This window comes from Protopterus annectens, chromosome 6.part0 (genome assembly GCF_019279795.1).
Source record: "Protopterus annectens isolate FY-2018-M chromosome 6.part0, PAN1.0, whole genome shotgun sequence".
NCBI lineage: Eukaryota > Metazoa > Chordata > Ceratodontiformes > Protopteridae > Protopterus > Protopterus annectens.
The window spans coordinates 1,411,977,053-1,411,993,973 of record NC_056737.1 but is presented as its reverse complement, the minus strand read 5'-3'; the positions used below and the strand labels follow the sequence as shown (position 1 = coordinate 1,411,993,973).

Below are 16,921 nucleotides of genomic sequence, written 5' to 3'. Positions count from 1 at the left end.
CCTTACCGCCACCACCAGGCATAAGCTTATTCAGGCAAGGGAGAGTACACTCTGTCATTCTGCAATCCTCTAGGCATTGCCATCAACTCAGAAAAGTCTGCCTTGTCGCCATCGCAGCATATTGTTTTATTCGGGGCAGAGCTAGACACCTCAACCACCACTCTAAGGTTATCATTAGAAAGTCTTTCTTCTTCATCAGCATGTCAGCACATTGGTATCGAAAGACAGCGCACCAGCTTCAGAAGTTCTGAAAGGATTGGGTATGATGGCTGCAGCAATCCTAGCCATACCATTAGCAATAATGCATATGCGGATCCTTCAATGGCTGTTCACTCAATGGTCTTACCAGGAACTACCCATGGACCACACAATATTAATTACAAGCTCTTGCAAGAAAGACCTCCAGTGGTGGTTGACTTCTCTACATGTCACCGTAGAACGCCCCTTTGTTCTATCCCCTCCGGTAGCCATTGTGACCATGGACGCTTCCTTGGTAGGGTGGGGTGGGGGGGCATTTTCAGGGAAAGACTGGCCAAGGCACGTGGAGTAATCAGGAGTCACATTTGCATAGGTTCATAGGTAGGTACTAGGCTATTGGCCCAAGGGCCTACGTAAGCCTAGCTAGCAAGGTTCCATAGCTTACGCCAGCCAAAAAAGTTATTTTCCTGTGCCACTGTCCAGCAGAGACACAAGTGATCCCCGGGGTGCATTTCCTATTTCCCATCCACTCATCAGGATTTTTCTTGAGTGCTAATGAACTTTGCTTGACATAGATGGGTAGCTTGTTCCAGAGTATAGGAAGTCTCTGGGACAAGAATCTATCCCTCCAGCGTGTGTCATGTTTATTGTGGTAAAAGACTTGCCAATATAATTTCTATAATGGAATAACTTTGTTGCCAATTCTAGGATTTCTCTCACAATTTTTCTATGATAGCAATTTCACCTTTATGCTCATCTCTTTTAAAATGTGTGTCAAGTGCATTTTTGTGTCTTTGTTTTATATATCCGCTAGAATATATCTGTCTTAAGTCTTTCCTAGTAAAATGAAGGGCAGACTGCACACTAGACCACAACGCTGCATGTATACCACCTTCATAGCTCTTTGGACTGGATATATTTTTGGATATATTTTATATTTATTTTGTTATTAAAAAAAGGTGATTCATCTCTGTTTTCACTGTTAGGATGGCTATTTAGTCTAGTGACTTACGCTTTGAATTGAATAATTTTTTTTGTATTATAAAAAGCAATTTGTGGTTTTATAAAAAATTGGATTTTATTTTGCTATTTACATGAGTTGTGTTTTCTGGTATGTTTATTGTGGTGACAAGGTTTAGGTCTCTAGAGCATGTAGCTTGGAGGGATTGGGACTTCTTTAGGTATAGCATGTCCAACAGCTCTGGGTTTGACATAGCTTTATATGTTAGGCAGAGATCACCTCGGAGTAGGCGATATGCTATGGAGTAAAGCTGGAGTTTTTTGAGGTGGTCAGTGTAGGGCATTTGTTTGAGGCCAATGATCCTCTTTGTGAGGTACTTCTGTAGCCGTTCCAGCTGCTGCAGATGTCTTGTGAGGTACATTCCAAAAGGGGCATTTTACTCTATAATGGGTCTAATGAGTGACGAGTAGAGGGGAACAATGTCCTATGCTGTACTGAGGAAAGGGTTATGCAGACAAAGGGTGGTATGTTTGGGATGTGAGATCATGTTTTGTAGGATAGTTGAGCAGTGTTGCAGTCGGCCCACTAAATGTCATGGACATGTCAGATAGCACATGACATTGTGTGACATTCATAGCAAGGGTATAATCCACAAGGGTGAATCCTGTGGGCTGGTCATACTGCATCATTTAGTGTGTGCACACATATGCTCTCTGTATAGTACTGTTTGTATTCCCCACAGGTGTAATGCTGATCTGTAGTACATGTCCCTACATTGAACCACACCTCCACCATTGTATTAACAGCTGTCCACACATCTGGCAATGACAGATTGTAAGGTTTAGTGTAGGTGATTCATATAGTCTTCAGTTATTCCACATGGGTAACCACTGTGATGCATTGCAGGTCTGGCCTGTATATATTAACAGGACCACCATACATTATGTGTACGTGTGTTTAAATGGCCACATAGCAGATAGCATGCAATTAATATGATCTGTGCTTTAATAATCTCACCTGCAGCAGGCTGCTGTTGCTGCGAAACGCCAGAGGTACCTTAATGGGAGTGACACAGCAGTAAGATCATTAATCACACCTGTGTGATAGCTACAGAGTGCAATGTGCATGTTAGCACATAAGCCGGTACAGTAGACTATACAACATATCAGTGTTCTGGAGATGAGAGCAGTACTTTTGGCGTTGCAGTACTTACAGGGCTTTCTTCCTCTAGGAATGATTGCAATTCAGACCGACAAGGAACCAGATCTTACCCCCTTTACCGAGAAACCCTCTGAGTTTGGCAGTGGGTTGTTTCCTGCCAGCGTTTTCTGTTGGCAACTCGCATCCCGGGGAGATCCAATGTGATAGCAGACAAACCTAAGCAGTGCAATCTTGTTGCCACACGAGTGACCTCTCAGATTGCGGACAGGATTTTCTGCAAATGGTACCAGCCTTGCTGCGGCCTTTTTGCCAGTCACATCAACACACAATGCAGAAGTTACTTTGTCCTAATTCCCTCTCTGAGAGAAGCCCCGAGGGATTGGCTCTTGTGTCTCCTCTATGGATTTCCACCAATACCATTGATACTAAAGGTTCTACAGAAAACAAAATTCCTGGGAAGGACCATCATCCTTATAGCACCTCATTGGTCTCTGCAGATTTGGTTTCCATTCCTTCAACATAATCTTTTGGAGGATCCCTGGATTCTGGATCCAGTTTCAGACCTTCTGACACCACCCGTCAGGGGACCTTCATAACTCTCTAGCTGACAGCTTGGCTGCTCCAGTTCCCCTCATAGCCAGGCTTCATAACCTTTCCAGTGAGACAAAACGGATCCTTTTGTCTTCTCATAAGCCGGCCACTAGAAGATTATATCTTAGTAAGTGAAAGAGATTTTTCATATGGGCCTCCAAGAATATTTATCCTTACCAAGCCCCCATGACATCCATACTAGAATTCTTGACTATGATTTTTAACAAAGGAGCGGCAGCAGCAACAATTCGGTTACAGTTAGCTGCTTTATCTAATTTTCATCTTTGGATTGACTGGCTAAATATGTCCCACAAGTTATCTTCTGAGCTAAAACAGAATGGCGTTAAATATACTGATCCCAAGGATATTGCCAATACCCTAGCAGATCGATTCAATGCCATCTTTGCCCCCTAAATGGCCACACAGATAAAAACGCACTCTCCAAAGCTAAGAATACAGCATCCATGGGACCAGATGACATCCCGGGCTGTGTACTACATGAACTACAATATGAACTGGCACCTCACCTAAGTGTCATGTTTAATCATAGCCTCGCCTCAGGTTTGTGCCCACTGAGTGGCGCAGAGCTACAGTTATCCCACTCCACAAGGGGAGATCCATCTTGGATCCCGGAAACTACCCTCCCATCAGTCTGACGAGAGTCTGACGAGCCTTATCTGCAAGGCCATGGAGCGTATTATCATGGAACTTATAAACAAAGACATTGACAACCTTCAAACACTGGACCCCACCTTCAAACACTGGACCCCACCTGGACCCCACCCAGTTTGGGTTTGTGAAGGGCCGATCCTGTCTCCTAAACTTGATTGACTTCTTCGATCAGTCTCCAGAGCCATGGACAAGGGTAAGGTGGTCCACACATCCTATCTAGACCTTGCCAAGGCCTTTGACACCATCCCCCACTCTGGAATCATAGATAAACTTACTAAGCTGGGCATTAATCCCTACGTCACCCAATGGATTGCTAACTGGCTTACTGATGGAACCCACACTGTAAAAGTGACAAGTGGAGTACCTCAGGGTTCAGTCCTGGGACCGCTCTTGTTTGGCATCTACTTCTCTGAAGTACAGGCCAACACTAAGGGACTCTGGCTAACAAAGTTCGCAGATGACTGCAAACTGGGAGTCATTATTGAATCCCCAAATGATGTGGATACTCTACAAAAGGGCCTTACAGAAACAGATGCTTGGTGCCAGAGCCATGGACACGAGCTCAATGCTAAGAAATGTATAGTTATCCCCTGTGGGGAAAAAACATGTACCTGTGAATTACCACATAGGTGGCAGTACACGACACCAAAAGTGTGATAAGAGACTTTGGGGACATAGGTGGACAGTGGTCTCACCTTCGATAACCACATCGCCACAACAGTCAGGAAATCCTATGTGGCACACCTCATTACCAAGGGCTTTTCATCAAGAAAAAAGGAGGTCATTGTCCCACTGTACTCATCCCTCATTAGACCCACTATAGACTACAACGCCCCATTTGGTATGTACCTCTCAAAACATCTGCAACAACTGGAAAGGCCGCAGAAATACCTCACTAAAAGAATCACAGGCCTAAAGAAGATGCCCTACGCTGACTGCCTTAAACTCCAGCTATACTCTGTCGCATATCGTCTACTCTGAGGCGATCTCTGCTTAATATACAAGGCCATGTCAAACCCAGAGCTGTTGAACATGCTACACTTAAAGAAATCCCAATTCCTCAGAGCCGCACACTCCAGGGATCTCAACCTTGTCATCACAATAAACAAAACCTGCTGGAGGGATAGGTTCCTGACCCAGAGACTCCCCAGACTCTTGAATAGATTGCCCATACATGTCAAGCAGAGTGCCTCTTTGGCAGTCTTCAAAAGGAACCTTGACAATTGGATGGGAGAAAGGAAATTCACCCCGGGGTTAATGTCAGTCACCCTGCTAGACAGGGGTCCAGGGAAGTAAATAGTGTGGGAAGAAATAGCCAGGGAATTATAATGGCTAGGCTTGTATAGGCCCTAGGGCTGATAGCCTAGTACTAACCTATGAACCTATCCAAAGCCTTTCTCAAGGGGACATTTCATGAGACCACCTATGAAAACTCCCTATTCTCCATGGAATCTAAAATTTGTACTTTCACGTATAATTCTCCCTCCGTTTGAACTAGCCTCATCTTGTGACCTCGAATATTTGTCGTGGAAAACCATTTTTCTGATAGCTATTACTTCTGCCCACAGTGTCAGAGCTTCAGGCTTTATCTATCAGCCCTCCATATTTGATTTTCCATGCTGACAGAGTATCTCTTGGGACAAACCCCTCCTTTTTGCCCAAAGTTTGTTCAGAAACCAATATCAACCAAGTTATTGAGTTACAAGTTTTCTTTCCTAATCATTCTAACAAGTTAGACTTGATGTTCACAGACTGCTCGGATTTTATTTGAATAGAACAAAAGATTTCAGGATATCAGACAAGCTTTTTGTTTCATTCTCTGACTCCAGGAAAGGTAGACCAGTGGTTAAAACAACTCTGTCTAAATGGTTATCTGATTGTATCACTTTTGTCTATTCAGCTGCTAATATGGCCTTGCAACACAAGATTAAAGCTGACTCAACCAGAGCAGTTTTTACATCCTCTGCGTTTTCAGCCAGCCCCTTGAGAGCATTTGTGCAGCAGCCACTTGGTCAAAACCTCATACCTTTATCACTCATTAGAAAGTTGATAAAACCTCCAAGGACAGGGCTTCCTTTGGGTCCACGGTCCTGAAAAATGTACTCCCGTGAGCCACCCAAGATTGATCAAGAGTGAATGGCGAGATTGAACAACTTCACATTAAGAAGTTATGTACTCACCATGACATTCCATGTGAGTTGTTCATCTCACCTTCATTCTTGCATCCCTCCCTTCTACCCCCTCCTCGCTGATAACTGACCTAGATGTTGGTCTCATCCTGGTTCTCAATTTATTCTTTCCTTCCATAGGGGAATAGCTATTATATATGGTTATAGTACACGCAGCAAACAAGATCTGAGGTATTTCACAGTGCGTCATGGGACAGGGGTTGGCCTCTAGCTACTGGAATACCTCTAGCTTTGCATGTGGCTATACCGGAGCCAATGGATCTGAACATTCAACTGTGTGTGTGTGTGTGTGTGTGTGTGTGTGTGTGTGTGTGTGTGTGTGTGTGTGTGTGTGTGTGTGTGTGTAACAGTTTCAGAAGTAGTGATGTCGCTGAGCTGTATCTTTGAGTATGTGGTGTTTAATTGAAATGGAGAGAGTAGCAGAGCAAAAGATGGCTTACTTTTTTATTAAACAGTTATTTATTATCATTGCACAGATATAGAAAAAAATGTATCAAGTGTTTAAGGGAATGAGTTGAATAAGAGTTTTAGGAAATGGTCCAAAATAGATGGGGTGGCTTGGGAACAAGGTGGGCCAGACTTTCTAGTATCAGCTGGAGTCTGTATTTACATATGTGGGCTTGAGAGTATACATTATTGCTCAGGTAAATATTACAAACAATTTAAGTTTTATTTTTTCAGACACCTTAACAAAAAAAAAAAAAAAAAATTAGGGGTTCAAAATGCCAGAAAGCTTTTGGCTAATGACCAGTGTTAAGCAGCAGTAGGTACAAGCAATAGCACAAGAGTGTCAATGCAGTACTTAAAATCAAAGGGTCATTTGATTAGCTATTGGAACCGACGCAGCTGTTCTGGGCATGTTAGTTTGAAGTACAGGTTAAGAGTGGGTTCTGCAAAGGAACAGCAGTATAACACAACTGAAAATGAAGTAAGGGTAGAAAGGAGATGGCTATTTCTGAGCGGTGTAGCTGAGATGTTTAACTGCAGAGGGAGAGCACTCCAGCAGGTTTGTCAATTAGCACTTGTGTAAGTCAGTATATCTGCATCCTGAATAATGGTGTTGCAAAATGGTCCAAGTGTTTATTTTAGTTTATACATGTCTGTTCATCATTTCTCAGTAAATCCTTGCATCCGATTTCATTCTAGGGAATGTTTCCTTGCTATGAAAGGTTTTATTGACCAACATAAGCTTTGTAAAATATTCAAACACTAATGCCCCCACCTGTTAAGAGAAGGAAATGTTTTAACACTTGAGTGACATCTGGTAGTATGGTCAAGGATTCATTTTGTTGCTTCTGCAAGTTGTCTATATGTTTTGTTGAGGCAGACTAATTTCTGCTGTAATAAACTTCTGTTTAACTATTGGAAATTCTTTAACTTTGTGTTTATCCTGAGTGACAGTTTATATAAATAAGGTGGGAGGGTTGTGTGAGCAAAGCCCAACCTTTGCTTGTTTTATTGAGATACAGCAGGTAGATCTTGAGAATTGGTGAAATGCTGGTTTATTTTTTGGGTGTAGATAAATACGAGTATATTGTGTGTAACTGTGTGTATGATCTGTGTAATATATATATGTGTATATATATATATATATATATATATATATATATATGTGTGTGTGTGTGTGTATGTATGTGTGTGAAAATGTTAATGTCTGTATACATGTTGTAAATGTGAATGTAGTTTGAATCTCTATTGAACAAATTTGACTGAAAATTCAGTTTATTGAATCACATTTGATTTTACTTTACACCAAAAATACCTTATAAATTTTGTGCAGGAGGCAAGCTCACTTTACTAACTCTGGTCACACAACAGCTGAGGAACAAAAAGGACAGTGAAACTGCTGATGTATAAACACATCTAATAGAAAATTTGGAGCATATATGCCTTAATCCTTTTGTAGGAGGCTAGCACGTCTGCATCTCCATTTGGGAAGGCTTTGCCCCCCCCCCCACACACACACACACACTTAACAGTCTGAAAATAGTTGAGAAATGAAAAACTGCTAATCACTTCACTTTACAATGTTCGATTTAAAGTGCTCTGTCAGATGAGTGCTACCATAAATGTATATGCATGTAATATGTAGGTATGCAGGCATATTTGTGTTACATGCAGGGTTTCTTTTCCTGCATGTCTCCACACAGAGGCACAGTTCAGAAGGAAGGCAAATTCTAAGGTCCAAGCATACTTGGTATGCAGTGATCATTGGCTGAAGCAGCCACATTTTTGAAAGTCACAAAACAGCAGCATCCCTCTTGCCAAGGTACAAATAGCCACCTGAAGACAAAAGATGGTGCATTTCATTAGTACTTAAACTTGGGAAGGTTTGGCCACAGTAGCATCTGTCCTAAATGCTGTATGATGGAAGTTCTGCACAGTGATCATAATTTGTGATCACTAAGCAGTAAACTGAAGTCCAGACTGCATAACTGAAACTTGTTTTACTGTTGTACCCTAAGGCAGGAGCTGTACCTCTCGCACTCTTGTATTTTGTAACTCTGACATTATTACATCTCTGAGAAAAGGGAATTCTCAGAGATACTGCAGTTTGTCTTAAAAACTCGTTTCATTTGTGTGATTCAGTTTAGAATATTGATCACTCGTGTATGTAACTTCTGCCTGGTATCCAGTTAAAAAATTAGGGTGACAGCCAGTTGTCTGTATAACTTTGCACCTGGTTGAAGATTGTACAAGGCCTTTCTCCATCTGAATTTTGCTCCAGAAAGCAAATGTGGAAATGGATAACTTGTTTGGGGACAATTTTAAAGCCACTTTCAGTAAGAAATTTTTAGTTGGCCCTTGGGGAAGGTCTGATCTTATAAGCGAGGTTTGCTGAAGTGAATCTATACTTGAGATGGACAGAGGTAATGCCAAGGCACTAACTTCACTAATAATAGATTAGCTTCTGTCATGAGGATTAAATCCTAGTGAGGAGGCTAGGGTCTTCAAAGGTAGGAGATCTAAAACTGTCTTATGGAAGTGCCTAAAGTATTTGCTGGAGCAAAGTTCTCTGTCTTTGAGGTCACAGTTGGCTTGTGATGTCTTTGCTAAAGACTAACTTGGACAGAAATTTAAATGGATGTCTAACTTCTGAGAAAACTACCAGCAACTTTTCATTGGACATACCTTCCTAGTGGAAGGCTTTTGGGCAGTCTTCTGGGTTTTTGGAGACCTCCAGCTCTAGGGTTAAGCAGGATCACTGGATTTAAGTAAGTGCTAAACTTGAAGCTGGACCTAATTTTCACCCCATCCTGTTGTGACCCCTTCATCTTGTACTGGGACAGAATCCTGTACTGCGTAGGACTTGGGCATCTAAAAAATATTTGGCCACCAAGGGATAGTGAGGATGGCCTTTGGTTAACTCTGAATGTAGGTACCAGGCAGATGAAAGGGGAGTGGTAGAAATGCATACTACGAAGTCATCCTTTTCATCCTCCAGTTTACACCGTTGAGGAAAACAGAAGCATAAGAAAACTGCCTACGTTTGAGCCAACCTCTTCTGTACCCTACTTGTGGAATATTTCCTCCAACCAGGCATCTTGTAGCACTAGAGATTTTGGCGGTATGCTGAGTCTGCTAACTAATGTTTGTTTTGTTTTTTTGTTTACTGGGAATATCTGTTGTGCGATAACACCTTTTCCGCATAGGTGTGTGTATGTGGGGAAGCTGCACAGTTAAATCACCTTTACAAATAGTCACATTCAAGGTGTGTAAAGCTTTGAGCATTTGTGCTCTGTCAGTGTTGGCCATGTTGCCTGGTTGAACAGGCATGAGAGAGAGTATATACGTGTGTGTATATTAGACTACTACAGTGATCATATCATGCCGCAGGAACTTTAGTAAGCAAACTGCAATCCTGATTGTGTGCCTGTAGGTGTAATCCCTTCTTTAGGTTGTCAGGCAGTACTTTTTTTGCAAAGGGAATGCTAATTTGTGGGGACGATATGAAGGGGGTAGGAGTTCAATACGGTGCAAAAGAGGTTACACTGTAAGGATGTAGCAGTGTCCCACAAACTGCAGAAGTCCTTCTGGGGAAACAACCTGTATAGTAAGTAATTGCAGACCTGCTTATTAAATGGCTGTACAACCTTGTATAAAAGGTACCTATTGTAAGTGCTGGAGACTATGTTGGCAAAACTGTTGGCAAAAGTTTTTCCTTTTTAAAAGAATTCTGTTAGATTGCATCTGACTTACTGAGTTGTGTAATTAGGCTATTTTTTTGCTGTCCTTTGGTTTCTAGCAAAATCTAGCCATTTTAATATTTGATAAAATGCTGTGGAGTGTTGGTATCCCCTGCCATGCTAGTCAGCAGATGGGTTAGTTTATTAATAGGTGTAAGCTGGGCCTCCTCCCTTGACATAACTTTAAAATGAGTCAGAAGGATTTTGTATTGTAATTACCTTCTGAGCTCTTCAAAGAAATATTGATTTAACTTTGTGAAGGCCCTTGCAACAAGTATTGCATATAAAGCTGTTGAGTGAATCCCAAACTGGCTAAACTTAAGTCAGGAGCAAGAATCCACATAGTGCTTTTGTACTCTGGGGTCTTTGGTAGGGGTTTATATTTTAGCCTCACAAAGCCAGGTGTGTGCTGAAACATATGAGAGTGCTGATTTAAGGAGTCCAGTGCTGAAGTATGCAGCTTATTTACCAGCTGGTAGTGTATTCTGAGCTTCTGTTTGATCAAGGCCTTCATTTTGATTGTGACCCACTGGTCAGTTTTGTACTTCATAGATTTTTTTCTTTGTAGGCCCCCATACATGTGGTCCTTCCTCTGAGACCATGGCTGTTTGAAAAGGTCTTCAGGCTGCTGTATGATTGGAGCCCTGTTACATAACCTTTTTCAGGGAGCTCCAAGTTTCATCTTATTTCAAGGACAGGGTCATTTGATAATCTGAGTAAAGTTCCTTGGATTGGTATGATTTTAGATTATCTATTCCCACTTAAACATTTTTAGAATGGGATTGTCGCATCATTTGTGTGATGTTTAGAATGAAATGCTCATTCTTCAGGGTCTGTATCCTCGGACAAATTGTTTTCAGTTCTGCCTTTTTAAGGGCAGATGGCTGTTCCTCTTCCTTTTCTTAATCTCTGCCTAGCTACTTCTGAAAGGTGGGGTGGGACTAGGGAGGGGAGGGGCACCCCCTTGCAAATGTGGTTAATGAAAAATAACACGTCTGAAGTGAACACACATTAAAAATATGAAAATCCAAGCATTATTATAACTCATGTTAGTTTCCCTCCAAAAACAAAAAAGTATACAGTCTCTGAAGTAGTCGTGCTAAAAAGACATTTTTGATTTCTTACCTTCTCCACAGCAGTCTGTAATGGCATGGTGGGCTGCCTGCATATGCTTCCATATGTCTGCTAGAGCAAGTGCTGACATTTCTGTATGCTTGTAATAAACCCTTGGATTTCTTACTGGGGGAAACCAAAAGGTGAAGCACTCTTTTTTTTCACTGACAGAGGTGTGCTGGCCTTTGGCCCAACTGTACACTACAACTGTCATCCAGTAACTTGTTTTTGTGTCATATGGAAACTGCTGTTGGCTGTTGTGTACTAGCAGTCTAGATTTGTAGACCTGTCTTTGGTGGTGTTAACATTTTGTTTACTTATTGAAGTCAGTGAATTGGGCATTTGTGGAACTTTTCAGCTGTGACCCTTTGTTTGGTATTGACCTCCATCAGCACAGTATCGCATTTAACTGGAGTTCAGCAGTATAGAACCCCATACCATGGAGCTGTGAAACTGAAGCTTCTACTAATCCACTATGCTGCTTGTTGCTTTGTGTGATCAAGCAGTAGTTTGGGCATGGGATTGAATAATGTATACTTTCATCAATGAAAAAACTATTGTGCAGTAAAAAAATAGCTTCCCTTATAGGCTGAAATAACAGGAACTTCCATGGAAACATTCAGCAGGGACTCTCTTATGCTATACTGATGTTCTTATGCAGTCTTTAACTCCCAGAGGCAGGTCTTCATTAACCTTGTATTGAGTGGTGTAGGGAGGCCCAAATTTTCAGTGTGGCATGTGTTGGGCTCCTGAAAGCTTTGTGTTTGTTGGGAGAGTCTAACTGAGACAGTGGCCTATCCAAGCCATTGGCTTCCCACAAAAAAGTTTGGCAGCAAGAATACCATACCTAGCCCCACTAAAAGCCCCTTAAATAACTGCCGAAACCTATAAAACTTACCACAAGTGCTACAAATCTTGTCATTAGGGAAATAAAAAGGATGCGTCTCTTAATAGACTGGGAAAGGAAGATCAGCCACTGAGCACTTAAGCCAAGTTTGTTGGAGAGAGAACTGGACCTTGGAAGACTCCATCATATATACTAATGTATTTCTATAATCTTTGTATAATGACAGTGGGTGCCCTAATGTGGTGATAATGGAGAATCTCAAAGGATACCTAAATGAATTTGTTCCCATACATCCTACTAGTATAGGCCTTGTGCTGCTTTTTAGCAGAGCAATTTGTGAACGTAGCCTTTTGTAGTGGGAATGCCATGTTGTACCTGCCTTGTATTGAATGTTGTAAGAAGTTTGTGAACTCTGTCCACCTTAAGCAGTGACTAGATGCATGAAGATCTGCAGGTACTGCAGGGGTCCAGGTTTTTAGATAAGTACTGGTATGAATGAAAGTGGCTGAACATGTGAGAGAGTAAGAAAAAGTTCTGGCTGACCTGAGCACATTTGCCCTGTGTATTTCCTTAACTGCATGTGTCGTGTCTTTTTGATGTAGTTCATAGCTGATGCTTTGTGTTTGACCACTGTCATGTGATGTTAACCCTCCACAGAGAGAGAGAACTGTTTATTCCCCACTTAAAACAGGAGAAGCAGTTTGTATAGGGACATGTTGAGTTTATTGCTTTCATTTATGAATGATTTGTAGACTCTTGAAACAGATTAAAGAATCTGCTTTGCTTCACTTTGTACCACTTTTTAGTTAAGTTGATGACTTAGTGTTCATAGAAAGGGAAAATCTCCAGATGCTGTTCACTTATTTTTTCTGAATTGATGTGTACTTTTTTGTTTTTTTTCTTTCAGGCCACCCTAAATGCCCGGACATCTATTCTAGCTGCAGCAAACCCAGTTGGGGGAAGATATGACCGGTCAAAATCACTAAAGCAGAATGTGAACCTGACTGCTCCCATCATGTCTCGATTTGATCTTTTCTTTGTTCTTGTGGATGAGTGTAACGAGGTAAAGATATCTTATGGATTTAGCATGGTTTGTGAAAAGTAGGTTTTGTCAGTTCTGAATATTTTTAGCAATAGACAGCATGATAGTAGTGTGCAAAGTCCTTTATTTTCCACAACAATCTGGTGTTTCTTCTCTGAGTATACACATGTATCTGGCAGCAAATACTACTTGCTTCCTGATCTCCGACCCACCCTCCTCTTCCAGATTTAAATACTTTTATACGACCTGACAGTTATGCTAAATTTTGTTTTCTTTCTTTTCTTCCTGCCTTCTGGTCCTAAGACGGATACTTGGTAAGCTTGCTTGGTTGAGCTTAGGAGCCTGCTGTGATTTGAGCTTGCATCATGTGAATCATTGGATAATGAAAAACTGTTGTGCCCAAAACTACTTGACTTTAGTTCAAAAGCATGTTTTTTTTTTGGGGGGGGGGGTAACTGGTGCTGAGAATGGTGAAGCTGCTATAGCCTAAAAATCTGGCTTAAAATGTTTTCAAGTTTTACTCTAAACTTGAAGTTGGCCTTTTATAAAATTGAAGAATGATTGTTTGAATTTGATCATGGGCAGCTGTTGGCATTTTTAATTACCTGAAAATTACTTGAAAGTGCAGGGATCTAAAATGTTGAAATTACAGTGAGGTTTTGTCATTATTTGCAGAGTTGTAAATGGCCATCAGCATTTTGAAGCTTACATTTCATTAGTAATTCTGTATCCTTTGGGGTCTCTTCTGGAAACATTCTAGATACCTAATAGAAGTATGATTTCATGCACAGTAGTATAAGATACTCTTACAGATCACTGTCGTAATAGTCCTCACTACTGTGACTTCCACAGCTGCAGCAGTATTCCCCCTACAGGCTGGGTAGAAGTCTGTCTTTTAGGAATATCAAGATACTCCATCCACACCTCTTTAGATCTTTCTTGGTGTACAGTACACTGTGTGTACAGTTTGGGTCAATGGTCCAGCATTATTTAGCCTGCCCCAGAGCTCAGATAATTACCCAATGAAGATTTTTTTTTATTATTGATTGCATTTTATTAGTAGTAAGTCACCCTGTAGCTTCTTATGGCATGACAACTTGTTAGTTTAGGTCATATCTGACCCTAAGAAATAAGGCTGGTGCTTTTGCAATAATAGAACAGTTCTACACTATCCTAGCACAATTTTCTGATTTGTTAGAGGCCTTGATACTAGGAGTAGTAGGGTCTGTCAGTGCTTATATGCAAAAATCCTTAGGAGATGGGGGTATTCCTGCAAAACTTTAGATTGGAAGGGTCTTGAGGTCTTGACTTGTACCACCATAGCATCTTTCAAGTCATCCCTGAACTCTGATGTTCTCCCAAGAAACTGTTAAGCGATCTAAAGAGATGGCAGTCAAGGACTTGGGTGGTAAGTTGACTGGTCTACATCACAGACATGCTTGAGTGTGCAGATGAGCGAGTGTGCAGATGAGCGAGTGTGCAGATGAGCGAGTGTGCAGATGAGCGAGTGTGCAGATGAGCGAGTGTGCAGATGAGCGAGTGTGCAGAATTTACTTCCATAGTGAAGTAAAACTGCAAATCTAACGTACAACAAACATGCATCCATCACAAGTGAACAAATACACGGGCAGTAACTCAGTTTAGCAAAAATGGATATATACAAGCTGTTCATATTTAACATCAGTATAAGAAAATATAAAGATGTATACTAAAAATTCATAACAAAACTGCATCATTTTCACCCGTTTGTCAAATAACACATTTTTTAACTGCAAAGATAGCTGCAATTAGTTCATTCATATAGCTGTCCACAACTATTTACCAACTTCATAATACCAAGCTCCCTCGCCTCAGTGTACAAAGTAGAAGTGTAATTTATATTCCAAATAAGACTAGCTCATAATCTTTACTTATGAAGTGTATTTTTGCTTTTGTCAAGAAAACTGAATTACCAGCTAAAAGTAGAAATAGTATTTAGATGTTTGGTAACACGTTTATATAATGTGCTTTTCTCTTACAATTAATGTTGGTGTTCAGGGAAATTCTGTGCTTCCACATCAGCTGCATATGATGCACTTGAGCTCTACACAGGCAGATCACCATATAGATCACCCATTCTGTCATAAGTAGTGAGTGATCTAGTTTCATACCATTAGTTATTTAAGCAATAACAGACAACATGTGGTATAGTGAAGATTTACTCACGGTTGGTGTGCTTTAATCACGAGGGTGAAGGCTGACTGATTAAAGCCAACTGTGGGTAGATTTCAATATACCACAACCATAGTCTGTTATTGCTATTATACAATGACATTATTTAAGGGAAAAAAAAAAAACTTTCTTAAATCTTTGTATAACAGCGCTGTACTGTTGCTCCACAGCTGGTGGTATCGTGCTGCCTTGTTTTGATGTATTCCGCATGCGTATGGGACTTGCAATTCCCATGCTATCCAGTACATCAATGCTTTGAAAAGGAAGCAACAGAGAAAAGAAAGTCTCCGCTGCTCCATTTTTGTGTTCTCTCTTATTTTTTTTTTTTTTTTTTATTAAAAAAAAAGTTTCGGCTACATTAGGGGTAGGAGAGAGAGACAGAATGGAGGAAATGCAAAGAAAATCAGGTATGTGTCTTTAGTTTTAAGTAACCTACCTGATTTTCTTTGTATTTCCTCCATGCTGCCTCTCTGGTATGTCCGGAGTCAGGACTATAGATTTTTTATTTTTTGTTTTTAAAAAAAAAAAAAAAAAAAAGTTATGGAATATACGAACTGGAAGAAGTCTGGGTGACCAAGCCTTTTTCTATTGGTATATTCTGGGATTTACAGCAGGCATGCTGGTTGGGCTGGCCAATCAACATGCTCATTTTCGAATATTAGTGGACAGTTATTGTGTAATAGCAGATATAAAATGTTTATGTATATTCTTTTACACTTGTGTAAAATAGTCAAGAGGGCAACTGCCTTTCAAGATGTTTTCAGACCATTGACTGTTTAGTTGTGCTGAAACTTTTTTTGTAAGCTAAAACATTTTAGAGGTAATTCTGTAGTGCTCTTGTACAATATTACTGAAAAAAAATCACTGGTAAGAAAGCACCAATGCTGATTAAAAATTTTCTAGATTTGAAATTAATTACTACTGTAAGTAGTCATTTAACTGGTTGCTTTCTGGTAGCCTTACTCTTTTCATGTCTCAGTAAGTTGCTTCTAGTTATGCTACCCACCTCCTCTTTACTTTTCTAAACCCTAATTGGTTATAAACCCTCCATATAAATATACCTTGCATGTGTTCTGCTTGTGTTTTGGAACTACTCTTCGTTGCATATTTTCTTTAACAAATGAGAAGCAGGAATATTTTGGCTAATTAGGATGACACTTCTAATATAAGATGGTGCTGATTAAACTGTCAGCTCTGTAATGGTGATGTCCAGAAACTGACTGGCTACCAGATCCATGGAGTAGATAAACTGTGTGCCCATAATATTAGTGTTGAGAGGCACCAAAGATCCTTTCAATTCCTGTCCAACGTACCAACAATTATAAAAGTATCTTCTCCGCAACTCTTTAACTGTTGGGAAAAAATAGTTTTGAGCATTATACACAACCTCAAAACATCTCATTAAAATAAATGTATAGCTAGGAACAGTCGTTGATCCCATGGCCGTGCCACTTAACTAAAAATTTATTTTATTTGTGGGAAAATTAAGTGTAATGTCCAATTTTTCTGAAATTAAATTTGGGGAAATTTCAGGTGTGTGTTCCTCTTGAGTTCTGACTGAAACAAATTAAGGCTTTCCAACCCAATTTTATGAGGTATATTCATAAGTTGTGAAAATGGTGAGTCCCTGTTGCTGAATGCCTGTTCTAACAGTGGCTTAAGACCGCTCCAGAAAACGATGATTCTATTAAAGAACCTATCCCATTAATTATAGGGTGTCCCGGTGTGAATTTCTGAATTTATGTATTT

General features: G+C 40.5%; 1 protein-coding gene across 1 annotated transcript in view; it reads left to right on the top strand.

Moving 5' to 3' along the window:
• MCM6 (minichromosome maintenance complex component 6) overlaps nucleotides 1-16,921 on the top strand; it is a gene marked incomplete in the record, with an annotated part of 261,103 nt that overhangs the window by 147,992 nt on the left and 96,190 nt on the right. Inside the window, 1 exon segment of the mRNA XM_044074961.1 lies at nucleotides 12,827-12,982. Within this exon segment, the coding sequence (XP_043930896.1) occupies nucleotides 12,827-12,982 (156 nt within the window).